At 45.9% G+C, this 16835-nt stretch overlaps 1 protein-coding gene across 1 annotated transcript in view; it reads right to left on the bottom strand.

The window, feature by feature from the left end:
- LOC109884202 (unconventional myosin-X) overlaps window positions 1-16835 on the bottom strand; it is a 182770-nt gene that overhangs the window by 22254 nt on the left and 143681 nt on the right. The window contains exons 23-29 of the mRNA XM_031802382.1: window positions 14429-14552; window positions 12290-12533; window positions 11977-12072; window positions 9529-9622; window positions 4571-4769; window positions 493-681; window positions 82-239 (exon numbers count right to left, since the gene is read on the bottom strand). Coding sequence (XP_031658242.1) covers window positions 82-239; window positions 493-681; window positions 4571-4769; window positions 9529-9622; window positions 11977-12072; window positions 12290-12533; window positions 14429-14552 — 1104 coding nt within the window. The remainder of the gene's footprint in view (window positions 1-81; window positions 240-492; window positions 682-4570; window positions 4770-9528; window positions 9623-11976; window positions 12073-12289; window positions 12534-14428; window positions 14553-16835) is intronic.

Below are 16835 nucleotides of genomic sequence, written 5' to 3'. Positions count from 1 at the left end.
TAACAATGGCAGATTGAGATCACAAACAGATCTGCAATAAAATGACCACATCTCAGTATGCAGGCTGGTGATTGGCTGTACCTTGATGTCCCTGATGAGTTGCTGTGTGGGTGTCTCTATGGGAACCTTGCTGTCGACAGCCCCCTGTATGGCCGACGCCCAGCGCATAGCCTCGTTCAGTAGTTTGGTGTAGAGGTGGTACGAGTGTTTACGTCCGTGGACGATAATGTTCCAGTAACCTGGGGGTGGAGACAGGAAGGAAGGAAGTTTAAGAACGTAGAAAAGTCTGGGGCTGCATCACAAAACAAACGGCCCCCTATTTCCTAGCTCACTATTTTGACACATACGGAGTGACTCAAGGAGCATTAAAGTAATATACATATATGATATGGTAGACAGACACATTCTTGCTGGAATGCGTTAGCCTGGTCCCGGATGTGTTTGTGTTGTCTTGACAACATTGAACACTTCCTATTCTCAGTCTCTACCTACCGGTGTCCTTGAAGACCTTCTCGTCGGGCTGGACCACAGAGCAGAGACTGTTGAGGACCAGGGTCCCCAGCTTGGACACACTGCGCTCTGAAGACTTGTAGTAGTCCAGAGAGTTAGAGGTCAATACAAACCATCTCTTCTTCAGCTTCAGACTAGTGCTCTTAGCCCTTATCTCCTTGTGAAGCCAACCTGGGAAGAGAGAGAGAAGGACACTAAGGTTATATCCAGTACTGAGAACAGACAACAAACTGACTGTATAAACAATTATAGAGTAAATTGGCAGATCTATTATAAGATAATCTTATTCAAAGGATAACTCCACTTTATGCTCAAGTGCTGCCCAGTGTAACATCACCTTAAAGACACCATACAGGTAAGAATGGTGCATGTACTCCTGAGGTGCTGACCTGTTTCACCCTCTATAACCACTGTGATTATTATTTGACCCTGCTGGTCATCTATAAACGTTTGAACATCTTGGAGAACGATCTGGCCTTAATGGCCATGTGCTCTGATAATCTCCATCTGGCACAGAAGAGGACTGGCCACCCCTCAGAGCCTGGTTCCTCTCTACCCAGTACAGACAGAAGAGGACTGGCCACCCCTCAGAGCCTGGTTCCTCTCTACCCAGTACAGCCAGAAGAGGACTGGCCACCCCTCAGAGCCTGGTTCCTCTCTACCCAGTACAGCCAGAAGAGGACTGGCCACCCCTCAGAGCCTGGTTCCTCTCTACCCAGTACAGCCAGAAGAGGACTGGCCACCCCTCAGAGCCTGGTTCCTCTCTACCCAGTACAGCCAGAAGAGGACTGGCCACCCCTCAGAGCCTGGTTCCTCTCTACCCAGTACAGCCAGAAGAGGACTGGCCACCCCTCAGAGCCTGGTTCCTCTCTACCCAGTACAGCCAGAAGAGGACTGGCCACCCCTCAGAGCCTGGTTCCTCTCTACCCAGTACAGCCAGAAGAGGACTGGCCACCCCTCAGAGCCTGGTTCCTCTCTACCCAGTACAGCCAGAAGAGGACTGGCCACCCCTCAGAGCCTGGTTCCTCTCTACCCAGTACAGCCAGAAGAGGACTGGCCACCCCTCAGAGCCTGGTTCCTCTCTACCCAGTACAGCCAGAAGAGGACTGGCCACCCCTCAGAGCCTGGTTCCTCTCTACCCAGTACAGCCAGAAGAGGACTGGCCACCCCTCAGAGCCTGGTTCCTCTCCACCCAGTACAGACAGAAGAGGACTGGCCACCCCTCAGAGCCTGGTTCCTCTCCACCCAGTACAGACAGAAGAGGACTGGCCACCCCTCAGAGCCTGGTTCTTCTCCACCAAGTACAGCCAGAAGAGGACTGGCCACCCCTCATAGCCTGGTTCCTCTCTAGGTTTCTTCCTAGGTTCTGGCCTTTCTAGGGAGTTTTTCCTAGCCAACGTGCTTCTGCACCTAAATTGCTTGCTGTTTGGGGTTTTAGGCTGGGTTTCTGTACAGCACCTTTTTTTAAATAAAATTGCAAACTTTATTTATCTAGGCAAGTCAGTTAAGAACAAATTCTTATTTTCAATGACGGCCTAGGAACAGTGGGTTAACTGCCTGTTCAGGGGCAGAACGACAGATTTGTACCTTGTCAGCTCTAACCACTAGGCTACCTGCCACCCCATCTGCTGTGACATCTGCTGATGTAAAAAGGCTTTATAAATTCATTTGATTGATTGATTGAGTTATGTATGGGTATGAATGGATACAGGTATGTATGGGTATGAATGGATACAGGTAAGTATGGGTAAGAATGGATACATGTGGGTATGGGTAAGAATGGATACAGGTATGTATGGGTATGAATGGATACAGGTATGTATGGGTAAGAATGGATACAGGTATGTATATGCGTAAGAATAGATACAGGTATGTATGGGTAAGAATGGATACAGGTATGTATGGGTATGAATGGATACAGGTATGTATGGGTATGAATGGATACAGGTATGTATGGGTATGTATGGGTACAGGTATGTATGGATATGAATGGATACAGGTATGTATGGTATGAATGGATACAGGTATGTATGGGTATGAATGGATACAGGTATGTATGGGTATGAATGGATACAGGTATATATGGATACAGGTATGAATGGATACAGGTATGTATGTGTATGAATGGATACAGGTATGAATGGATACAGGTATGTATGGGTATGAATGGATACAGGTATGTTTGGGTATGAATGGGTATAGGTATGAATGGATACAGGTATGTATGGGTAAGAATGGATACAGGTATGTATGGGTAAGAATGGATACATGTATGTATGGGTAAGAATGGATACATGTATGTATGGGTAAGAATGGATACAGGTATGTATGGGTAAGAATGGATACAGGTATGAATGGATACAGGTATGTATGGGTATGAATGGATACAGGTATGTATGGGTATGAATGGGTACAGGTATGTATGTGTATGAATGGATACAGGTATGAATGGATACAGGTATGTATGGGTATGAATGGATACAGGTATGAATGGATACAGGTATGTATGTGTATGAATGGATACAGGTATGAATGGATACAGGTATGTATGGGTATGAATGGGTACAGGTATGTATGGGTATGAATGGATACAGGTATGTATGGGTATGAATGGATACAGGTATGTATGGGTATGAATGGGTACAGGTATGTATGGGTATGAATGGATACAGGTATGTATGGGTATGAATGGGTACAGGTATGAATGGTTATGAATGGGTACAGGTATGTATGGGTATGAATGGGTACAGGTATGTATGGGTATGAATGGGTACAGGTATGTATGGGTATGAATGGATACAGGTATGAATGGATACAGGTATGTATGGGTATGAATGGGTACAGGTATGTATGGGTATGAATGGATACAGGTATATATGGGTACAGGTATGTATGGGTATGAATGGATACAGGTATGTATGGGTATGAATGGGTACAGGTATGTATGGGTATGAATGGATACAGGTATATATGGGTACAGGTATGTATGGGTATGAATGGATACAGGTATGAATGGATACAGGTATGAATGGGTACAGGTATGTATGGGTATGTATGGGTACAGGTATGTATGGGTATGAATGGGTACAGGTATGTATGGGTATGAATGGGTACAGGTATGTATGGATACAGGTATGTACAGGTATGTATGGGTACAGGTATGTATGGGTATGAATGGGTACAGGTATGTATGGGTATGAATGGATACAGGTATGTATGGGTAAGAATGGATACAGGTATGTATGGGTACATGTATGTATGGGTATGAATGGATACAGGTATGTATGGGTACAGGTATATATGGGTACAGGTAGGTATGGGTATGAATCAGTGGAGGTAGGTATGGGTATGAATCAGTGGAGGTAGGTATGGGTATGAATCAGTGGAGGTAGGTATGGGTATGAATCAGTGGAGGTAGGTATGGGTATGAATGGATACAGGTAGGTATGGGTATGAGTCAGTGGAGGTAGGTATGGGTATGAATCAGTGGAGGTAGGTATGGGTATGAATGGATACAGGTAGGTATGGGTATGAGTCAGTGGAGGTAGGTATGGGTATGAGTCAGTGGAGGTAGGTATGGGTATGAGTCAGTGGAGATAGGTATGGGTATGAGTCAGTGGAGGTAGGTATGGGTATGAGTCAGTGGAGGTAGGTATGGGTATGAGTCAGTGGAGGTAGGTATGGGTATGAGTCAGTGGAGGTAGGTATGGGTATGAGTCAGTGGAGGTAGGTATGGGTACAGGTAAGTATGGGTATGAATGGGTACAGGTATATATGGGTACAGGTATGAATGGGTACAGGTATGTATGGGTATGAATGGATACAGGTATGAATGGATACAGGTATGTATGGGTATGAGTCAGTGGAGGTAGGTATGGGTACAGGTATATATGGGTACAGGTATGTATGGGTATGAGTCAGTGGAGGCTGCTGAGGGGAGGACGGATCATAATAATAACGGAGGGAATGAAATGGGATCAAACACCTGGAAACCATCTTTCAAAAACAAGGACATTTCTACGTGACCCCAACCTTTTGAACGGTAGTGTAGGTCACTAACCTCTGACCAGGAAGTCCTGTCCGTCTATCCTGGCGTCTCCCTTAGGTTTTTGCAGCAGGCCGATCCAGTGGTGCATCTCTTCAGGCATCTCAGTGTTGCAGTGGATCACACGGTTAGCAGTGATGATGACAAACGAGTTGGGTCTGTCAGGGTTGTCTGACGCGCACACAGAGTCGATCAGTCCAACATCCACAGTTCCCTGTTTCACAATATTGGCATATCGTCAAACAACATGAACACATGTCTGTAACTCCTAGACCGACCGACCGACAGACAGTTGTTGTCACTGTTAATTTAATAATTGTTATGTGTATCACTTAGCTTGGGCAACATTGACCTTGTTATTCACGCCATTAAAGCATATTGAATTTGAATTAACAGAGAGACAGATTTATTAATAGATAAATTAATTGATTGATAGATGTGATGCAGTGCCAGTCAGTGCTGTTTAAGTTTGAGAAGGACAATATTATTTTATCATCACGGCCTTATTTCTATTACAGCATATTGGATGACTGTCATTCATATCCACCCAGATCAATGTAACAGTGACAGGTTTAGGATACTGTCATTCATATTCACCCAGATCAATGTAACAGTGACAGGTTTAGGATACTGTCATTCATATTCACCCAGATCAATGTAACAGTGATAGGTTTAGGATACTGTCATTCATATTCACCCAGTTCAATGTAACAGTGATAGGTTTAGGTTACTGTCATTCACCCAGTTCAATGTAACAGTGATAGGTTTAGGTTACTGTCATTCACCCAGTTCAATGTAACAGCGACAGGTTTAGGTTACTACATGATACTCTAATGAATGTTTATAATGTAAGTGCACAGGCCAAGAGACAAATTGGAGTAATCAAGGTAACAGACACATTCAATACTGCCTTGCATACATCTAGATGATCTAGGGTGGAATCATTCGTCCAAACAGTTGCAAAACGAGAGTTTCTATTGGACAAATTCAGGTAGTTCTATCCCTGTTTCGTTCCGTTTGCTTCCGAAATGTTTTTCAACAGCCTATTTTATTGTCACCATATAGCCAACATACATAGCCTTCAGAAAGTATTTAAAAGGTGGGATTAGAAGGTATTTAATTGGGCTACACACGAATACTATACACTATACACACTATAAATACACATGGATTTAGTACTGTAGATATGTGGTAGTGGTGGAGTAGGGGCCTGAGGGCACACAGTGTGTTGTAGATATGTGGTAGTGGTGGAGTAGAGGCCTGAGGGCACACAGTGTGTTGTAGATATGTGGTAGTGGTGGAGTAGGGGCCTGAGGGCACACAGTGTGTTGTAGATATGTGGTAGTGGTGGAGTAGGGGCCTGAGGGCACACAGTGTGTTGTAGATATGTGGTAGTGGTGGAGTAGGGGCCTGAGGGCACACAGTGTGTTGTAGATATGTGGTAGTGGTGGAGTAGGGGCCTGAGGGCACACAGTGTGTTGTAGATATGTGGTGTAGTGGTGGAGTAGGGGCCTGAGGGCACACAGTGTGTTGTAGATATGTGGTAGTGGTGGAGTAGGGGCCTGAGGGCACACAGTGTGTTGTAGATATGTGGTAGTGGTGGAGTAGGGGCCTGAGGGCACACAGTGTGTTGTAGATATGTGGTAGTGGTGGAGTAGGGGCCTGAGGGCACACAGTGTGTTGTAGATATGTGGTAGTGGTGGAGTAGGGGCCTGAGGGCACACAGTGTGTTGTAGATATGTGGTAGTGGTGGAGTAGGGGCCTGAGGGCACACAGTGTGTTGTAGATATGTGGTAGTGGTGGAGTAGGGGCCTGAGGGCACACAGTGTGTTGTAGATATGTGGTAGTGGTGGAGTAGGGGCCTGAGGGCACACAGTGTGTTGTAGATATGTGGTAGTGGTGGAGTAGGGGCCTGAGGGCACACAGTGTGTTGTAGATATGTGGTAGTGGTGGAGTAAAGGCCTGAGGGCACACAGTGTGTTGTAGATATGTGGTAGTGGTGGAGTAGGGGCCTGAGGGCACACAGTGTGTTGTAGATATGTGGTAGTGGTGGAGTAGGGGCCTGAGGGCACACAGTGTGTTGTAGATATGTGGTAGTAGTGGAGTAGGGGCCTGAGGGCACACAGTGTGTTGTAGATATGTGGTAGTGGTGGAGTAGGGGCCTGAGGGCACACAGTGTGTTGTAGATATGTGGTAGTGGTGGAGTAAAGGCCTGAGGGCACACAGTGTGTTGTAGATATGTGGTAGTGGTGGAGTAGGGGCCTGAGGGCACACAGTGTGTTGTAGATATGTGGTAGTGGTGGAGTAAAGGCCTGAGGGCACACAGTGTGTTGTAGATATGTGGTAGTGGTGGAGTAAAGGCCTGAGGGCACACAGTGTGTTGTAGATATGTGGTAGTGGTGGAGTAAAGGCCTGAGGGCACACAGTGTGTTGTAGATATGTGGTAGTGGTGGAGTAAAGGCCTGAGGGCACACAGTGTGTTGTAGATATGTGGTAGTGGTGGAGTAAAGGCCTGAGGGCACACAGTGTGTTGTAGATATGTGGTAGTGGTGGAGTAAAGGCCTGAGGGCACACAGTGTGTTGTAGATATGTGGTAGTGGTGGAGTAAAGGCCTGAGGGCACACAGTGTGTTGTAGATATGTGGTAGTGGTGGAGTAAAGGCCTGAGGGCACACAGTGTGTTGTAGATATGTGGTAGTGGTGGAGTAGGGGCCTGAGGGCACACAGTGTGTTGTAGATATGTGGTAGTGGTGGAGTAAAGGCCTGAGGGCACACAGTGTGTTGTAGATATGTGGTAGTGGTGGAGTAGGGGCCTGAGGGCACACAGTGTGTTGTAGATATGTGGTAGTGGTGGAGTAAAGGCCTGAGGGCACACAGTGTGTTGTAGATATGTGGTAGTGGTGGAGTAGGGGCCTGAGGGCACACAGTGTGTTGTAGATATGTGGTAGTGGTGGAGTAGGGGCCTGAGGGCACACAGTGTGTTGTAGATATGTGGTAGTGGTGGAGTAAAGGCCTGAGGGCACACAGTGTGTTGTAGATATGTGGTAGTGGTGGAGTAGGGGCCTGAGGGCACACAGTGTGTTGTAGATATGTGGTAGTGGTGGAGTAAAGGCCTGAGGGCACACAGTGTGTTGTAGATATGTGGTAGTGGTGGAGTAGGGGCCTGAGGGCACACAGTGTGTTGTAGATATGTGAATGTATTGTAATGTTTTACATTTGGCAACAGCTAATGGGGATCCATAGTAAAATACAAACACAAATACCATGCTCAAAGGGATATTCAATGTCTGCTTTTTTAAAATCCCATTTACCAATAAATGTCTTTGTGAGACATTCGAAAACCTCCCTGATTTTGTGGTTCAATTGGTGTTTGAAATTCACTGCTCGACTGAGGGACTTGACAGATTATTGTATGTGTGGAGTACAGAGATGAGGTAGTCATTCAGAAATAATGTTAAACACTATTATTGCACACAGAGTGAGTCCATTCAACGTATTATGTGACTTGTTAAGCACATTTTTACTCCTGAACTTATTTAGGCTTGACATAACCATGGTGTTGAATACTTATTGACTCAAAACATTTCAGCTTTCATTTGTAATTAATTTGTAAACATTTTGAAAAACATAATTCCACTTTGATATGATGGGGTATTGTGTTGTAGGCCAGTGACACAAAATATCAATTGAATCCATTTTCACTTCAGGCTGTAACACAACAAAAATGTGGAAAAATTCAAGGGGTGTGAATACTTTCTGAAGACTGTAGCTACTAGAACACGTTAGTAAACCCGCTACAATCACGCAGTACAGTGTACAGTCAGCAAGCAGTTTAGCAGTTACACCGGCAGGCCCCGGTGGCGATAAATTAACTGAAAGCTTACATTGACTTGGAAGAGTTCCCGTGTTGAATAGCCTTAGCCAGCTAGCTAACATCAATTGCATTCCTCTCTGTTTGAAGCCAGGTGTTTGAGTAGGCTAAATTAGATAGCTGCATTAGCTAGCTAAGTAAGTGAACGTTTTTTTTTTTTAACAAAAAATATAGCTAGCTCTCTCTCTGCTGCGTCTTCTTAATTTTGAAGAGATTAATTTATTCAAAACAGTTCAACTATTGTCTTTGAGTCAACTACTCATCACATTTTATACACTAGCTAGCTAACTGTAGCTTACGCTTCAGTACTAGATTCATTCTCTGATCCTTTGATTGGGTAGACAACAAAAGAGGCTTCTGAGGGGAGAATGACTCATAATAATGGCCAGAGTGGAGCAAACGGAATGGCATCAAACCCCTGGAAACCATGTGTTTGATGTATTTTATACCATTCCACTTGTTCTGCTCCAGTTATTACCACGAACCCGTTCTCCCCAACTAAGGACCCACCAATCTCCTGTGGTAGACAACATGTCAGTTCACGCTGCAAGAGCTCTAATAGGTTGGAGGACATCCTCCGGGAAGTTGTCATAATTACTGTGTAAGTCTACGGAAGGGGGTGAGAGCCATGAGCCTCCAAAGGTTTTGTATTGAAGTTAATGTACACAGAGGAGGACAGAAGCAAGCCATCCTCCGGCTACACCATGGTACTACCCTACAGAGTGCTGTTGAGGCTACTGTAGACCTTCTTTAAAAAACAGTAAAGACCTGCTATAATCAGTTATAGCAGGGTAGCCTAGTGGTTAGAGCGTTGGGCTAGTAACCGGAAGGTTGCAAGTTCAAACCCCCGAGCTGACAAGATACAAATCTGTCGTTCTGCCCCTGAACAGGCAGTTAACCCACTGTTCCTAGGCCGTCATTGAAAATAAGAATTTGTTCTTAACTGACTTGCCTGGTTAAATGAAGGTAAAATAAAAATATATGGTAACATGATATTTAGTACAGTTTTATCTAAAAAGGATCACTTTTAATATTTCACTAGTTGTATTCCTCCCCTTCCTCCTCTGAGGAGCCTCCACTGATGTGACAGAGGTGATACTGACCACAGCGTTCTTGGGGTTGGCCTGCTCATGATGTATCTCCATCAGCTGGTCTGGACTGGCACTCTGGACACGACTCAGCACGTTGAACCAGCCACTGAAGGGAGAGAGAGAGGGGGGGGGGGGTAAGGTTCCACAGAGCAATACACTGGTGGACCACTAGGGGTAATACAACACTGGTGGACCACTAGGGGTAATACAACACTGGTGGACCACTAGGGGTATTACAACACTGGTGGACCACTAGGGGTAATACAACACTGGTGGACCACTAGGGGTAATACAACACTGGTGGACCACTAGGGGTAATACAACACTGGTGGACCACTAGGGGTATTACAACATCTATACAACACTGGTGGACCACTAGGGGTAATACAACACTGGTGGACCACTAGGGGTAATACAACACTGGTGGACCACTAGGGGTAATACAACATCTATACAACACTGGTGGACCACTAGGGGTAATACAACACTGGTGGAACACTAGGGGTAATACAACACTGGTGGACCACTAGGGGTATTACAACATCTATACAACACTGGTGGACCACTAGGGGTAATACAACACTGGTGGACCACTAGGGGTAATACAACATCTATACAACACTGGTGGACCACTAGGGGTATTACAACATCTATACAACACTGGTGGACCACTAGGGGTAATACAACACTGGTGGACCACTAGGGGTAATACAACATCTATACAACACTGGTGGACCACTAGGGGTAATACAACACTGGTGGACCACTAGGGGTAATACAACACTGGTGGACCACTAGGGGTAATACAACATCTATACAACACTGGTGGACCACTAGGGGTAATATAACATCTATACAACACTGGTGGTCCACTAGGGGTAATATAACATCTATACAACACTGGTGGACCACTAGGGGTAATATAACACTGGTGGACCACTAGGGGTAATACAACATCTATACAACACTGGTGGACCACTAGGGGTAATACAACACTGGTGGACCACTAGGGGTAATACAACATCTATACAACACTGGTGGACCACTAGGGGTATTACAACATCTATACAACACTGGTGGACCACTAGGGGTAATACAACATCTATACAACACTGGTGGACCACTAGGGGTAATATAACATCTATACAACACTGGTGGTCCACTAGGGGTAATATAACATCTATACAACACTGGTGGACCACTAGGGGTAATATAACATCTATACAACACTGGTGGACCACTAGGGGTAATATAACACTGGTGGACCACTAGGGGTAATACAACATCTATACAACACTGGTGGACCACTAGGGGTAATACAACACTGGTGGACCACTAGGGGTAATACAACATCTATACAACACTGGTGGACCACTAGGGGTATTACAACATCTATACAACACTGGTGGACCACTAGGGGTAATACAACACTGGTGGACCACTAGGGGTAATACAACATCTATACAACACTGGTGGACCACTAGGGGTAATACAACACTGGTGGACCACTAGGGGTAATACAACACTGGTGGACCACTAGGGGTAATACAACACTGGTGGACCACTAGGGGTAATACAACATCTATACAACACTGGTGGACCACTAGGGGTAATATAACATCTATACAACACTGGTGGTCCACTAGGGGTAATATAACATCTATACAACACTGGTGGACCACTAGGGGTAATACAACACTGGTGGACCACTAGGGGTAATATAACATCTATACAACACTGGTGGACCACTAGGGGTAATATAACATCTATACAACACTGGGGGTAATATACCACTAGGGGTAATATAACACTGGTGGACCACTAGGGGTACTACAACACTGGTGGACCACTAGGGGTAATATAACACTGGTGGACCACTAGGGGTAATACAACACTGGTGGACCACTAGGGGTAATACTATAGACTATTGAGGATTTGAGAAGGTTGTGGAGGGACAATAGAGCCCTGAGTACCAGGCAGTTAGGACCTGATGGAGGGACAATAGAGCCCTGAGTACCAGGCAGTTAGGACCTGATGGAGGGACAATAGAGCCCTGAGTACCAGGCCATTAGGACCTGATGGAGGGACAATAGAGTCCTGAGTACCAGGCCATTAGGACCTGATGGAGGGACAATAGAGCCCTGAGTACCAGGCAGTTAGGACCTGATTGAGGGACAATAGAGCCCTGAGTACCAGGCCAATAGGACCTGATGTAGGGACAATAGAGCCCTGAGTACCAGGCCATTAGGACCTGATGGAGGGACAATAGAGTCCTGAGTACCAGGCCATTAGGACCTGATGGAGGAGCAATAGAGCCCTGAGTACCAGGCAGGCTGAGTTGGGTCGGCTACTACTAAGGCATGTACATGCATAAGAGGATATTACCGTGACTCAACAGTCATGTAGAATATTACTGCAGTCATGAATCATGACTGCCGGTGTGGCGTTCTCTGAACATACCTGGCATCTTCAGGAGTCTCTGCGTAGATGTGGTAGGTTCTCTCTTCAGTCACAATGTTCAGAGAATTCTCCTTGGCATGGTTATCTACTATGTCCCTGTAGACAGCAGGATAGGACACCACATGTTAGAGTAGGAATTGGAGAATTTAGGTTAGCTGCAGTAGGCCAACATTGCATTTCATCGGAAATGACACCAGGGCTCTGTCCAAAATGGAACACTAGTGCACTATTTTTGACAAGGGCCTATAGCATCAAAAGTAGTGCACTACACAGGGGAATAGGGTGCCATTTGGGACACAGCCCAGGCTCTTACTTGGCGGAGCGGATGTCGATGGTCCCCCTCAGTTTCTCCTCGCTGTCGCTCTCAAAGTACATGAGTTTATCGTCTCTCAGTACGAACCAGCGCAGCTTCCAGTTCCGTCTGGACAGAGTAGACATGCCACCTCCCTTCTTATACAGCCAGCCACTCTTCAGACTGTCCTGCTTCGCCCTGAACCACATGAAGGTTTCGTCCTTCAACACACACCACCTCCGTCGCCACGGGATCATCAGTCCACCTGATAGAGAGATTGTCACATTATCTTTCTTCTTCCACCAGCTTGGTTATATGTTTACTTTGGCAACGCACGTTTGGAAGTTAAGTTTCCATGCCAATAAAGTGTATTAAATTGAACTGAATTGAGCGAGGGGGGGAAGGGAGAGAGAGGAATAGAGAAAGAGGGAAGAGAAAGGAGAGAGAGGAATAGAGAGAGGAGAGAGAGGAATAGAGAGAGAGGGGAGAGAGAATGGAGAGAGGAGAGAGAGGAATAGAGAGAGAGGGGAGAGAGAGAAAGAAAGGAGAGAGAATGGAGAGAGGAGAGAGAGAGGAATAGAGAAATAGGGAGAGAGAGGAGAGAGGAGAGAGAGAGGGGGAGGAGAGAGAGAAGGGAGAGAGAGGTATAGAGAAAGAGGGAAGAGAGGAGAGAGAGGAATAGGGAAATAAGGAGAGAGGGGAGAGAGAGAGAAATAGAGAAATAGGGAGAGAGAGGAGAGAGGAGAGAGAGAGAGGGGGGAGAGAGAGAAGGGAGTTCGAAGGGAGAGAAAGAGGAGAGAGAGGGGAGAGAAAGAGGGGAGAGGGGGAGAGAGAGAGGAATAGAGAAATAGGGAAGAGAGAGGAGAGAGAGAGGGGAGAGAGAGGAATAGAGAAAGAGGGGGGAGAGAGAGGAATAGAGAGAGAGGGGAGAGAGAGAGGGGGGGGGGAGAAAGAGAATGAAAGAGAATGAAAGAGAGAGAGAGAGAGAGAGAGAGGTCCACTCCCCAACCAAGAATATGTGTACTAGACTACTGGAGCTCTACAACATAACAGAAACCTGCTGCACTAGTCCACTACAACATAACAGAAGCCTGCTAGACTACTAGTCCACTACAACATAACAGAAGCCTGCTAGACTACTAGTCCACTACAACATAACAGAAGCCTGCTAGACTACTGGAGCTCTACAACATAACAGAAGCCTGCTAGACTACTAGTCCACTACAACATAACAGAAGCCTGCTAGACTACTGGAGCTCTACAACATAACAGAAACCTGCTGCACTAGTCCACTACAACATAACAGAAGCCTGCTGCACTAGTCCACTACAACATAACAGAAGCCTGCTAGACTACTGGAGCTCTACAACATAACAGAAGCCTGCTAGACTACTAGAGCTCTACAACATAACAGAAGCCTGCTAGACTACTGGAGCTCTACAACATAACAGAAGCCTGCTAGACTACTGGAGCTCTACAACATAACAGAAGCCTGCTAGACTACTAGAGCTCTACAACATAACAGAAGCCTGCTAGACTACTAGAGCTCTACAACATAACAGAAGCCTGCTGCACTAGTCCACTACAACATAACAGAAGCCTGCTAGACTACTAGTCCACTACAACATAACAGAAGCCTGCTAGACTACTGGAGCTCTACAACATAACAGAAGCCTGCTAGACTACTGGATCTCTACAACATAACAGAAGCCTGCTAGACTACTAGAGCACTACAACATAACAGAAGCCTGCTAGACTACTGGATCTCTACAACATAACAGAAGCCTGCTAGACTACTGGAGCTCTACATAACAGAAGTCTGCTAGACTACTGGATCTCTACAACATAACAGAAGCCTGCTAGACTACTGGAGCTCTACAACATAACAGAAGCCTGCTAGACTACTAGAGCTCTACAACATAACAGAAGCCTGCTAGACTACTGGAGCTCTACAACATAACAGAAGCCTGCTGCACTAGTCCACTACAACATAACAAAAGCCTGCTAGACTACTGGAGCTCAGGTGCCTGAAACATCTACATGCCTGTCGACCAGTGGTTTATCTAGCATCTGTCCCAAATAGCACCCTATCCCTTATGGACCCTGGTCAAAAGTAGTGCACTATATAGGGAATAGGGTGCCATTGGTGAATGTACTCACCCTTCATGTAGAGGTAGCTGTGAAAGTATGGAGGCCCAGAGCCGTTCAGTATATTGACCCTTCCATTGGAGACCTCCTCGTCTGTGTCCACATAACCATCGGTGCTTGTGTCACTGTCGATAAACTGAACATCACATACATAGACATATTATTACACAGCTAATGCCTGAGCACACACAGATCTGGGACCAGGCTGGGATAGTATGGTTCTGTTATAGATCTGGGACCAGGCTAGGATAGTATGGTTCTGTTATAGATCTGGGACCAGGCTGGGATAGTATGGTTCTGTTATAGGTCTGGGACCAGGCTGGGATAGTATGGTTCTGTTATAGGTCTGGGACCAGGCTAGGATAGTATGGTTCTGTTATAGGTCTGGGACCAGGCTGGGATAGTATGGTTCTGTTATAGGTCTGGGACCAGGCTGGGATAGTATGGTTCTGTTGTAGGTCTGGGACCAGGCTGGGATAGTATGGTTCTGTTGTAGGTCTGGAACCAGGTTAAGATAGTATGGTTCTGTTGTAGTGGGTCTGGGACCAGGCTAGGATAGTATGGTTCTGTTGTAGGTCTGGAACCAGGTTAAGATAGTATGGTTCTGTTGTAGTGGGTCTGGGACCAGGCTAGGATAGTATGGTTCTGTTATAGGTCTGGGACCAGGCTAGGATAGTATGGTTCTGTTGTAGGTCTGGGACCAGGCTAGGATAGTATGGTTCTGTTATAGATCTGGGACCAGGCTAGGATAGTATGGTTCTGTTATAGATCTGGGACCAGGCTAGGATAGTATGGTTCTGTTATAGATCTGGGACCAGGCTAGGATAGTATGGTTCTGTTATAGATCTGGGACCAGGCTAGGATAGTATGGTTCTGTTATAGATCTGGGACCAGGCTGGGATAGTATGGTTCTGTTATAGATCTGGGACCAGGCTAGGATAGTATGGTTCTGTTATAGATCTGGGACCAGGCTAGGATAGTATGGTTCTGTTATAGATCTGGGACCAGGCTAGGATAGTATGGTTCTGTTATAGATCTGGGACCAGGCTGGGATAGTATGGTTCTGTTATAGATCTGGGACCAGGCTGGGATAGTATGGTTCTGTTATAGATCTGGGACCAGGCTAGGATAGTATGGTTCTGTTATAGATCTGGGACCAGGCTAGGATAGTATGGTTATGTTATAGATCTGGGACCAGGCTAGGATAGTATGGTTATGTTATAGATCTGGGACCAGGCTAGGATAGTATGGTTCTGTTATAGATCTGGGACCAGGCTAGGATAGTATGGTTCTGTTATAGATCTGGGACCAGGCTAGGATAGTATGGTTCTGTTATAGATCTGGGACCAGGCTAGGATAGTATGGTTCTGTTATAGATCTGGGACCAGGCTAGGATAGTATGGTTCTGTTATAGATCTGGGACCAGGCTAGGATAGTATGGTTCTGTTATAGATCTGGGACCAGGCTGGGATAGTATGGTTCTGTTATAGATCTGGGACCAGGCTAGGATAGTATGGTTCTGTTATAGATCTGGGACCAGGCTAGGATAGTATGGTTCTGTTATAGATCTGGGACCAGGCTAGGATAGTATGGTTCTGTTATAGATCTGGGACCAGGCTAGGATAGTATGGTTCTGTTATAGATCTGGGACCAGGCTGGGATAGTATGGTTCTGTTATAGATCTGGGACCAGGCTAGGATAGTATGGTTCTGTTATAGATCTGGGACCAGGCTAGGATAGTATGGTTATGTTATAGATCTGGGACCAGGCTAGGATAGTATGGTTATGTTATAGATCTGGGACCAGGCTAGGATAGTATGGTTCTGTTATAGATCTGGGACCAGGCTAGGATAGTATGGTTCTGTTATAGATCTGGGACCAGGCTGGGATAGTATGGTTCTGTTATAGATCTGGGACCAGGCTAGGATAGTATGGTTCTGTTATAGATCTGGGACCAGGCTGGGATAGTATGGTTCTGTTGTAGGTCTGGAACCAGGTTAAGATAGTATGGTTCTGTTGTAGTGGGTCTGGGACCAGGCTAGGATAGTATGGTTCTGTTGTAGGTCTGGAACCAGGTTAAGATAGTATGGTTCTGTTGTAGTGGGTCTGGGACCAGGCTAGGATAGTATGGTTCTGTTATAGGTCTGGGACCAGGCTAGGATAGTATGGTTCTGTTGTAGGTCTGGGACCAGGCTAGGATAGTATGGTTCTGTTATAGATCTGGGACCAGGCTAGGATAGTATGGTTCTGTTATAGATCTGGGACCAGGCTAGGATAGTATGGTTCTGTTATAGATCTGGGACCAGGCTAGGATAGTATGGTTCTGTTATAGATCTGGGACCAGGCTAGGATAGTATGGTTCTGTTATAGATCTGGGACCAGGCTGGGATAGTATGGTTCTGTTATAGATCTGGGACCA

This window comes from Oncorhynchus kisutch, linkage group LG2 (assembly GCF_002021735.2).
Source record: "Oncorhynchus kisutch isolate 150728-3 linkage group LG2, Okis_V2, whole genome shotgun sequence".
NCBI classification, from domain to species: Eukaryota; Metazoa; Chordata; class Actinopteri; order Salmoniformes; family Salmonidae; genus Oncorhynchus; species Oncorhynchus kisutch.
The sequence above is the reverse complement of the archived record's forward strand: the minus strand, read 5'-3'. Positions and strand labels throughout refer to the sequence as shown.